The sequence below is a fragment of the Medicago sativa genome, chromosome 1, assembly GCF_051527215.1.
Source record: "Medicago sativa cultivar Bolivia chromosome 1, Bolivia_mono, whole genome shotgun sequence".
NCBI classification, from domain to species: Eukaryota; Viridiplantae; Streptophyta; class Magnoliopsida; order Fabales; family Fabaceae; genus Medicago; species Medicago sativa.
Genome location: NC_140749.1, coordinates 75,957,853 through 75,969,222, shown reverse-complemented (window position 1 = coordinate 75,969,222; position 11,370 = coordinate 75,957,853). Strand labels below are relative to the sequence as shown.

The window sequence follows — 11,370 nt, the reverse complement described above, 5'->3', positions numbered from 1 at the left end:
TACTCCGGCCACATGGTGGTGTACATAAGAGGTACATAAAAAATGGTGTCTACCTATCTTTTTCCAATTTAAAAAGGGGTATAAATATGCCACGCTCATCAGAATGATGAGGGCTGTATGCTATCAAGACATATGGCTGACATAATTTTTGTGAATCAATAGGGTTGACTCGTCAAACTGACTTTCAAGGAAAAAAAAAATAAAAAAAAAACTCACACAACAAATGTGCACTATTTTTATTTTTATTTTTAATCCAAAATGTGCACTATTTTTTTTTTTGGTAATTAAGTTGAAAATTAACATTAATTTCATAAAATAAAATCAATAAACAGATGGTTGGTCTATTTTAATTAATCTCGTTTTATCATGGTTAACATTAGCACAAGACATTCCCTTTCAGAGCTCAAGTAGCTGCTAATTCATTTCCAATCTTCTGAAATCACTACTGTCGCTAACCATCTTCACAACTTTCAAATGTTTCTTCGGCATTCCACTTCCAAATCACCATTCACCTCCATCCTCCGCCGCCTCTCCACCTTCACTCCAAACAACGACGTTCACAAAGTCTACACCATTCTCACCACCACCTCTTCCCCCGAAACCCTAAAACAAACCCTAAAATCCACCCAAATTTTCCTCTCCAACGAATTAATCGATCAAGTCCTAAAACGTGTTCGCTTTGGCCATGCAAATCCTAATCAAACCCTTGAATTCTTCCGTTACACTGGCAGAAGAAAAGGCTTTTACCACACCGCTTATTCCCTTGACACAATGCTCTACATTCTCGGTAGAAGCCGCATGTTTGAACATGTTTGGGAGCTTCTTATCGAAGCGCGGCGAAAAGATCAAAATGTGATTACGCCAAGAACTGTTATGGTTGTTTTGGGTAGAGTTGCTAAGGTTTGTTCTGTTAGACAAACGGTTGAAACGTTTAGAAAGTTTAAGAAGATTGTGCCTGATTATGGTGTGAATTGTTTTAATGCGTTGTTGAGAACTCTTTGTCAAGAGAAAAGTATGGCTGATGCTAGAAATGTTTATCATAGTTTGAAGCATAATTTTCGTCCGAATTTGCAGACTTTTAATATACTTCTTTCGGGGTGGAAAAATGTGGAAGATGCTGAGTTGTTCGTTAACGAGATGAAGGAAATGGGGGTTGAACCGGATGTTGTAACGTATAATAGTTTGGTGGATGTTTATTGCAAAGGGAGGGAAATTGAGAAAGCGTATAAGGTGTTTGATGAAATGCGCGAAAAGGATTTGTCGCCGGATGTGATTACTTATACTAGTGTTATTGGTGGATTGGGGTTGGTTGGTCAGCCTGATAAAGCTAGAGATGTTTTGAAGGAAATGAAGGAGTATGGTGTTTACCCTGATGTTCCGGCATACAATGCTGCTATTAGAAACTTTTGTATTGCAAAGAGGCTTGGTAGTGCTTATGAATTGATGGATGAGATGGTGAGCAAAGGTTTGAGTCCGAATGCAACTACTTACAATTTGTTCTTCAGGGTTTTTTATTGGTCGAATGATTTACAGAGTTCATGGAACTTATACAAGAGGATGATGGATGAGGGATGCCTTCCGTATACGCAATCTTGTATGTTTTTGATAAGGTTGTTGAAGAGGCATGAAAAGATGGAGATGGCATTGCAGTTATGGGATGACATGGTGGAGAAGGGTTTCGGGTCATATACCTTAGTTTCTGATGTGCTGTTTGACATGCTTTGTGATATGGGGAAATTGTCGGAGGCGGAGAAATGTTTCTTGGAGATGATTGAGAAGGGGCAGAGGCCAAGCAATGTTTCGTTTAAGAGAATCAAGATTCTTATGGAACTAGCAAATAAACATGAGGCCATTCAGAACTTGACGCAGAAAATGGCAATATTTGGGCGACCACTGCAAGTTCATGAAAGAGTTACTACACCCGTAGGAGAAATGGGGGAGTTGGACAATAGAGGGAATGTGCGACAGAGGGACAAGTGGCCAAAGGAAGAGTCAGAAGAGACACAAGGAATAAGTTCCTTAACTGAATGCTAATTGATTTGTACACTAGTTGTCATACATTTTGCACAATCAAACTGAATTCTGAAAAGTTATGCTATATTTCACTTGCGACGTGTTCGTCATGCTTTCAAGATCAGGAAAAAAAAGAGGTGTTTTTACTTCAATTCTGATATTGGCTAGTGACCTTCTGGCATTGCTTTTTTTCCATTGAAATTGTTTTAAACAGCCTTCAAATCAAAAGGTTTGATTTGATTATTTCAAGGGTTAACTTCTCATCTCGAATTTTGATGAGATAGTCGCAGTTTCTTAAGAGAAGATTTGTGCGAAATTATGACAGGTAAAATGAACTTGTGAGTTTTGACATGGTTATGTCTGTATTGAAACTGTCAATTTTAATCACGAGTGCGAAAGCACTTTCATGAGGTAAACTGGTTGTATGAGTTCTATCATGCTTTCGAAGGCAAGCTATTCCAGGGTTGATGGAATCTAAGAAGTATGAACAGTGTGATCCAAGTTAGTAATACCTCTCCTACTCTTACCTACACCTCATGGACGGGACTGTGGGAAAAAAATAAATCATATTGTTTCATTCAGCACCTGTGTCATTTTTTTGTTGTTGCAATGTTGTAATAAAACATATTTCCCTTTTGAAGATTCTTGGGTCCTTTCTTGCGGAACAATTTATGTAAAGAATGTTGCCATGGTCATACAACCGTCAATATTTCAATGACATTTGTTCCTATTGTCTCTCTTCAATTCATGTAATGACTCTTCAATTGAACAGACTCAAATGGTGTTATATTGACTGACACATGCTTTTTAGTATCTTGAAAAACTGGGGATGAACAAGAGCTCAAAACCCGGTAGCCATTTAAACTAAAGCTGTCAAATGCCCAAGCCACTTAGAGCTCCTCTAATGGTGCAAACCATTATGGGGTTACTTAGTTGCTTCTACAATGTCCCATCACTCTAAGGAGCAATTTGATATTTTGTAAATTTGAGGTCTCCGGTTGATTGACATTTATATTTTCATGACCAAAAATGGTGGTTTACTCTTATTTTTTTTCATGTGGTGCAACTTATCCAACATATGTGAAATGCTAACATGTGCACATGTTAGTATATCAAAAATAAAATAAAATGTATTGAAAATTGTGATAATTTATTTCTTAAAAAAAATGTAAATTAATTTTTTTTGAATAAATACTTACTTTTTTTTTGAGTGAGAATAAATGCTTACTATTTGTTAAATCTTTTAACATGTGTCACAAGGGTACATATTAGCATGATCCATATTTTATTTACCTTTATTATTTATTTAAATTTATAATATTAATTCAATTTTATTTAATTAATTAGCAATGTATACAAAAATTAAAACATGTTGGAGTTGGTTGGTAGTGACGTGAATTGAAAATTTTAAGAATTATGATGCTGATAATTTTCTATAAAATGCAACAAACACAACTGAAAATTATATATTGGGATCCATTTGACACAAAAAGAATTATGATGCTGATAATTTTCCATAAAATGCAACAGAGGCAGCTTAAAATTATATTTAGGGATCCATTTGAAACAAAAAAAAAAGTAATTTTAAAGTGATAAGATGAAATATTAAGTAAAAAATATCTTCAATTGAAACTAACTACGATAAGTTAATTAGATAAAAGTCTTGAGAGTAAAATTGAGTATAAAATATTTAATAGTAATAAAAAATGAAATTGTAAGATAAAAAAATATTTTTAAATAATCAAATAAGTTATAGGACATTTTTTTTCTTCAAAGTCCAGTGGTAATGCATAATATATACAAGGTCTGGGGTTCAAATCTCAGCCACCACAAAAAAAAAAAAAGTCTAGTGGTTAGAAATTAACATTTTTAAGATAAATAAGTAGGGTGTATGTCTATCTAAAGTTAGTCTAGTGGTTAAAAATTAACATTTTTTAAGATAAATAAGTAGGGTGTCTGTCTATCTAAAGTTATAGGACATTTTTTTTCTTCAAAGTCTAGTGGTTAGAAATTAACATTTTTTAAGATAAATAAGTAAGGTCTTGGTCTATCTAGTTTGAACCTCAACACCTGTAATGTTTTACTAGGACAATTTTTAAGAGGAAACGATAACGTGTTTCCACGGACCATTGCTGCAGTATGGTTTTAAGAGGAAACGATAACGTGTTTCCACGGACCATTGCTGCAGTATGGTTTCTTTGAAAAAGCGCCATTATGGAAACCAACTTGGTAAATTCTCTTCAAATTTCTCATTGTATTTTGGCTACAATTGTTTCAGTCAAATAGTGGAAACTCATCAATTACTTAAATCCAAACAAATTGGTTATAAATTTGCAAATTTTAAATCTGATAAAATATTTTTTTTACCAGTTAAATCATCCTTGTTTAAATAGTTGTATTTTGTAATCCTTGATGGCTGCATAATAATGAAATTAAATACAATATAAGTCGGCATATTTGGTGACGACCTGGTAATTAAAAGCCAGCATGTTTCTTGTAAGAATGTTTATATGATGAAGTGGGTGTAGCAGGCTAGCAGCCAATAGTAACCGCGCTTTCCCCAATTATTTACTAATTGATACTATATGATAGGGTCTTGTTAACTTGTGCCTTAAGGGCACAAGTTAAGGAGCTTAAAATGGAAAGTCAAAGCAACTTTTATATTATAAATACGGCGAGGTCTAACATGAGGGAGCCAATAGGTCCCTCATCTAGTGAGGGAGCAAAAGATGTTTTTTTTTAACCTTAGGATTATAACATTGGATTGGATCTACTCCACCTCAGCAAGGGAGCACCTACACCTCCCCACACTCAAACCCAAACACACCATTCACTTTTCTCTCCCCTCTGTTGTTTGCTAATCTTTTCTTCCCCATTTTACAACCCATATGCTGAACCTGACCACTGTCTATTTCTTTGCCGCCCCTCTGAATGTTTCCGTCGTTCAAACTCCATTTCTTCTCTCAATTCTTATGTTGCCATTATATAATTCGTATAAATTATTACAAGTTTGAAGAAACCAACCTCTCAATCGTATAAATTCAATAAAAATTAAAGAATCATGAAAAAAAAATACTTGCGTTTTATTGAAAGTGTTGATCGGAAGAGAGGAACGGTGCCAAAGAACTGAGAATAGTTTTTGTTCTTGTTGATAAGAGGGCGACTGCGAACAGAATTGGTATCGAAAAAAGCAAATAACGAGTTTTGTTGTGTTGAGATAGAGGGATTAACGGTGTTTCCAGAAGATTATAACAAAAATACAATATGTGATTGGATTGTGGATTTGCAAAATAAGCTTGTGCTTTCTTCATGCCTTTCAATTCCGATAAAAACTAATGAAAAATCGTTCAGTTTCATTGAGTAACAAGGTAGATCCGTCCGGGTCGGATAGCGGGGCAAAAAACCCGTTTTTATAGTCTACGGGCGAAGAAGATGAGTTCCAAAACAAGAAGGAAAAAAAAATCCTTTCCCCGCGTGATTCGAATAGGCGGCCTTGGACACAACAATACACAACAATTAGACACTTCAATCACTTCACCAACGGCACCATGCATACAATTGTAAGTTCCTAGGAATTTATATTTATTTAACTATTATTAACTATTTTGAATTGTGAGAAAATAATAAACGATTAAATTCATTTAATTTTGGGTTTCTAAGTAGAGCAAGTCTTACATACACACAAAGCTACATAAAATTTAGTGTTAAATATGTTTTTGATCCCTATAAATATACTAACTTTTCGTTTTATTCACACTAAAATTTTCAATCACAACTTTTGGTCTCTATTTTTAAGTTAATTTCAATATTTTTCAATAAAATTGTGCAAAAATGTGTAAAATATCGTAAAAATCTTTCCCAAAAAAAAATACAATTTTTTAATAAAACATAAATTTAATATGAACATTTAACTATAAAAATTCATATTATATTACTGTTTTGTTACAAAATATCCCTTCAGAAGTCTAGTCAACTTGGAAGGACAACTCCCCGGTGACTGAAACGTGTCTAACATTGAAACCGAAGCATGTTTGGTCGATCCCACCGTTGGATATGACCCTCACAGAGTTAGAAGGAAGCAGAAACAGGAATTTCTAAGATCGGAATCCCGGACACGTGTCTACCGGACAAACTATCCCTTCAGAAGCCTAGTCAACAAGGAAGGACAACTCCCCGGTGACTGAAACGTGTCTAACATTGGAACCGAAGCATGTTTGGTCGATCCCACCGTTGAATAAGGCCCTCACAGATTTAGAAGGAAGCAGCAACTGGAATTTCTCAGATCGAAATCCCGGACAGGTGTCTACCGGACAAATTATCCCTTCAGAAGCCTAGTCAACTAGGAAGGACAACTCCCCGGTGACTGAAACGTGTCTAACATTGGAACCGAAGCATGTTTGGTCGATCCCACCGTTAGATAAGGCCCTCACAGAGTTAGAAGGAAGAAGAAACTGGAATTTCTCAGATCGGAATCCCGGACATGTGTCTTCCGGACAAACTATCCCTTCAGAAGCCTAGTCAACAAGGAAGGACAACTCCCCGGTGACTGAAAAGTGTCTAACATTGGAACCGAAGCATGTTTGGTCGATCCCACCGTTGAATATGGCCCTCACAGAGTTAGAAGGAAGCAGCAACTGGAATTTCTCAGATCGGAATCCCGGACACGTGTCTACCGGACAAACTATCCCTTCAGAAGCCTAGTCAACTAGGAAGGACAACTCCCCGGTGACTGAAACATGTCTAACATTGGAACCGAAACATGTTTGGTTGATCCCACCGTTAAATAAGGCCCTCACACAGTTAGAAGGAAGCAGAAACTGGAATTTCTCAGATCGGAATCCCAGACACGTGTCTACCGGACAAACTATCCCTTCAGAAGCATAGTCAACTAGGAAGGACAACTCCCCGGTGACTGAAACGTGTCTAATATTGGAACCGAAGCATGTTTGGTCGATCCCACCGTTGGATGTGGCCCTCACACAATTAGAAAGAAGCAGAAACTGGAATTTCTTAGATCGTAATCCCGGACATGTGTCTTCCGGACAAACTATCCCTTCAGAAGCCTAGTCAACAAGGAAGGACAACTCCCCGGTGACTGAAACGTGTCTAACATTGGAACCGAAACATGTTTGGTCGATCCCACCGTTGGATATGGCCCTCACAGAGTTAGAAGGAAGAAGAAACTGGAATTTCTCAGATCGAAATCTCGGACACGTGTCTACCGGACAAACTATCCCTTCAGAAGCCTAGTCAACTAGGAAGGACAACTCCCCGGTGACTGAAAAGTGTCTAACATTGGAACCGAAGCATGTTTCGTCGATCCCACCGTTAGATAAGGCCCTCACAGAGTTAGAAGGAAGCAAAAACTGGAATTTCTAAGATCGGAATCCCGGACACGTGTCTACCGGACAAACTATCCCTTCAGAAGCTTAGTCAACTAGGAAGGACAACTCCCCGGTGACTGAAACGAGTCTAACATTGGAACCGAAGCATGTTTTGTCGATCCCACCGTTGAATGTGGCCCTCACATAGTTAGAAGGAAGAAGAAACTGGAATTTCTCAGATCGGAATTCCGGACACGTATCTACCGGACAAACTATCCCTTCAGAAGCCTAGTTAACTAGGAAGGACAACTCCCCGGTGACGGAAACGTGTCTAACATTGGAACCGAAGCATGTTTGGTCGATCCCACCGTTGGATGTGGCCCTCACACAGTTAGAAAGAAGCAGAAACTGGAATTTCTCAGATCGTAATCCCGGACACGTGTCTACCGGACAAACTATCCTTTCAGAAGCCTAGTCAACTAGGAAGGACAACTCCCCGGTGACTGGAACATGTCTAACATTGGAACCGAAGCATGTTTGGTCGATCCCACCGTTGGATGTGGCCCTCACAGAGTTAGAAGGAAGCAGAAACTGGAATTTCTCAGATCGGAATCTCAGACACGTGTCTACCGGACAAACTACCCCTTTAGAAGTTTAGTCAACTAGCTCCAATTATTGTAGAAAATTTGTTTACGTGAAACGTAAATGCAAATACGTTTGACGTACTATTATTTATTATGTAAATCGAGAATATTTACTAATAAAAGGGTGTGATTTTTTTTTAAAAAATAAATAAATATGGGTATAATTTATTTTTTGAATAAATGTAATGAATTGAATATTAACTAAAAAAAGTTAATTTCACTTTAATTATTTTTTTGGCCGAATCATATTACTCAATTTCACTTTCCCTCTTATGCTAAAATAATCAAATTTCATATTCCTCCCAATTCATGTAAGATTTGCTTTATATAATCAAATCCGGACACACACAACGATGATAAAATTTTTAAAAAAATAATAATTTAGTCACATCACTTAATATCGTCTCATTTTTAAATTTTATCATTGGTATGTGTGTTCATATAAATTTTATTTAGACTTGTATTTATATAAGATTTTCTTTATATAGAAACCTAAAATAAAATGAGTTAAATCATTGATTTTTGCTCACAATTCAAAACTGGTAATAGTAAATAAATAAACTAAAAAGCTATCAAATTAACATTTGTAATCGCAGTACAGTTGGTTGTGTTTTAGTTTAAGGATTCATGTGTCGTAGGTCGTCTGTTCGATTCCTGCCAAGGCAAAATTTTGTTTTTTTTTGTTTTTTTTTTTAATGTCATCTTCTTCGCCCGTAGACACTCAAACGGGTTTTTTGACCCGCGAATAGACCCGGTCAGATCTCCCTCGGTACACAATGAAATTCAACGATTTTTACACAGTTTTGATCGGAATTGAATGGCATGAAGAAAGCACAAGCTTATTTTTCAAATCCACAAGCTAATCGCATGTTTTATTTTTTAGGGTTCTTTAAAAATAACATGTTTGCAGCAACCTCGGATTGTACGTGGAGCGTGCAAAAATGTCAGCCTATAAGCTTTGGTAATTGTTGTACTTAAACAGTCATTTTCATACATAATTATTCGCTTAGATGTGATACAGCAACCAAAGGAATGTATGTATGTTCACAGTTTAATGCAGGCTTGACATATTGGTTAGAGATTTCTCACTTTTATATATCTAACATCTAACATCATTACGAGGATATAAAAGCCTTTAATATATAGATCCTGTAACTTTAAAAACGCTTTGTTCATGCCAATTGAAGGCTTTGCTTCCTCAAAAGGGTTGGTTGGTTGGTATTGTATTTGTAGAGTCTGTGTATGCATATGATTTCTGGGTTGTAAAATGGGGAAGAAACTTAAGAGAGAGAAATAGAAGAGAAGATATGCAAGTGATAGAGGGGAGAGAAAATCATTTATTTAAGTGAGGTTTGTTTTGATTGAAGTGTTCTCTTGCTGATGTGGAGAAGATCCAATCCATTTATTTAATCCTAAGGTTAAAAAAAAGCATCTTTGCTCCCTCACTAGATGAGGGACCTATTGGCTCCCTCATGTTAGCCTCCACCTATAAATACAACTTTTGAAATTTTTTATGTATTGAATGCACAATTTTCAAGATTTTTTTTCTACATTTAGCCTTTTTAACTTATACTCCATGTCCATCTAATTGAGCATAGCCTCCAAAACCAAAAGAAGAGTTCAAAAGTGGATTGCTTCAACTTCTGTCTAAAATTGAAGGCTACAGCCAAACACGTTTTTGTTTACAAAAGTATTACCTACTCTCACTTCTTCCCCTTCACAATAATATATTCCCCAACCTATATATACACACTAATGAGGCAGAGGCAGATATCTCCACCTCAACCTTAATTTGTATCCAACAACATATATATATACTTGCATACCATTCTTTCCTTAGTCTCACACTACTTAATTAGCAGATTAATACTAAAAACCAAAATACATATATCTACTACTTAATTCAATTGAGAGATAGAGCATATCCTATAATTAATAATGGTTAGAATGCATTCAATACTCTCTATAGCTACCTTGGTTATAGTTATTCTCTCAGTTTCAACAACATTGGCATCATCAACATCTTTGAAGTATGGTTTCTACAAAACATGTCCATCCGCGGAGGCAATTGTTAGAAGAGCTGTTAACAAAGCTGTTTCACTCAACCCAGGCATCGCTGCTGGTTTGATTCGAATGCATTTTCATGATTGCTTTGTCAGAGGATGTGATGCTTCTGTTTTATTAGATTCCATACCAGGCATTCGATCTGAGAGAGACCATCCTGCAAACAATCCAAGTTTACGTGGCTTTGAAGTAATCAACGAAGCTAAAGCACAGATAGAGGCTGCATGTCCTAAAACGGTGTCCTGTGCAGACATTCTTGCTTTCGCAGCTCGAGACAGTACTCGGAAAGTTAGTGGCGGCAGGATAGACTACTCAGTACCATCAGGACGCAGAGATGGTCGAGTATCTATCTTCGACGAAGTCACACAAAATCTACCACCACCAAATTTCAACGCAGAGCAACTTATCGATAATTTTGATAGAAAAGGTTTGTCAGTAGATGAAATGGTTACACTTTCTGGTGCTCATTCCATTGGTGTCTCACATTGTTCTTCATTCTCAAACCGATTATACTCTTTCAATGCAACTTTTCCTCAAGATCCTTCTATGGACCCTAACTTTGCTAGGTTGTTGAAATCCAAGTGTCCACCACCACAGTCACAACAATCTCAGTCACAGGTACAGAACATAGACTCAAGGGTGGCGTTTGATGGTTCCACACCTAATGATTTGGACAACATGTACTATAAGAGGTTGAAGAATAACCGTGGTCTATTAACTTCGGATCAAATATTGCTTAATAGTGGCTTAACTAAGAGAATGGTGTTAAAAAATGCCAGACATGCTGCAATCTGGAATGTGAAGTTTGCCAAGGCCATGGTGCATATGGGTAACGTAGATGTGTTGACAGGTTCTCAAGGTGAGATTAGGGAGCACTGCAGCGTTATTAATTCTATTTAACTGCGCCATATTTCTTTATCTTTCTAAAAGTTTGTCCATAAATGCAAAGATGTATACTTTCTTTCTTTTTCTCATCAATTCTTTGATATTATTATTGTTTTTGTTTGGAATCATTCTTTATTTGTGTGTGACCGTTTGTACTCTTCATCAATTCAAGTGTATATGTGAAATCAAGTGTAATAAAATGTGAAAAAGTAGTGAATTACTACTCTGTTTGAATTATGTCTGTTGGATCCTTTCAAAATTTTCTCCTTACATATTTGGTTATGGTTTGATGACTTATTATCCAGTTGACCTCTTCAAATTGTATGAAAGAAAGAACAGAAGTGTTTGTCCACAATGTAAAATATTTTTACACATGCATCCAATAAAATCACATAAAAGTAGATATCTGTTGAGATATTTTAAAAACTATCTTAAAAAGG

The 11,370-nt window shown here is 36.3% G+C and overlaps 1 protein-coding gene and 1 pseudogene across 2 annotated transcripts; both read left to right on the top strand.

The window, feature by feature from the left end:
* The first annotated feature begins 347 nt into the window (after positions 1-347).
* LOC146957488 (Pentatricopeptide repeat (PPR) superfamily protein) lies at positions 348-2,757 on the top strand. Its single transcript, XM_085736795.1, has one exon. The coding sequence runs from the start codon at positions 475-477 to the stop codon at positions 2,032-2,034; it is 1,560 nt and encodes a 519-aa protein (XP_085592921.1). The 5' UTR covers positions 348-474; the 3' UTR covers positions 2,035-2,757.
* A 7,002-nt stretch (positions 2,758-9,759) lies between these two features.
* On the top strand, positions 9,760-11,226 carry LOC146957487 (peroxidase 5 pseudogene; annotated as a pseudogene). Its single transcript, XR_015023202.1, has one exon. The product of XR_015023202.1 is annotated as a peroxidase 5 pseudogene (transcript).
* Positions 11,227-11,370: the final 144 nt, after the last annotated feature.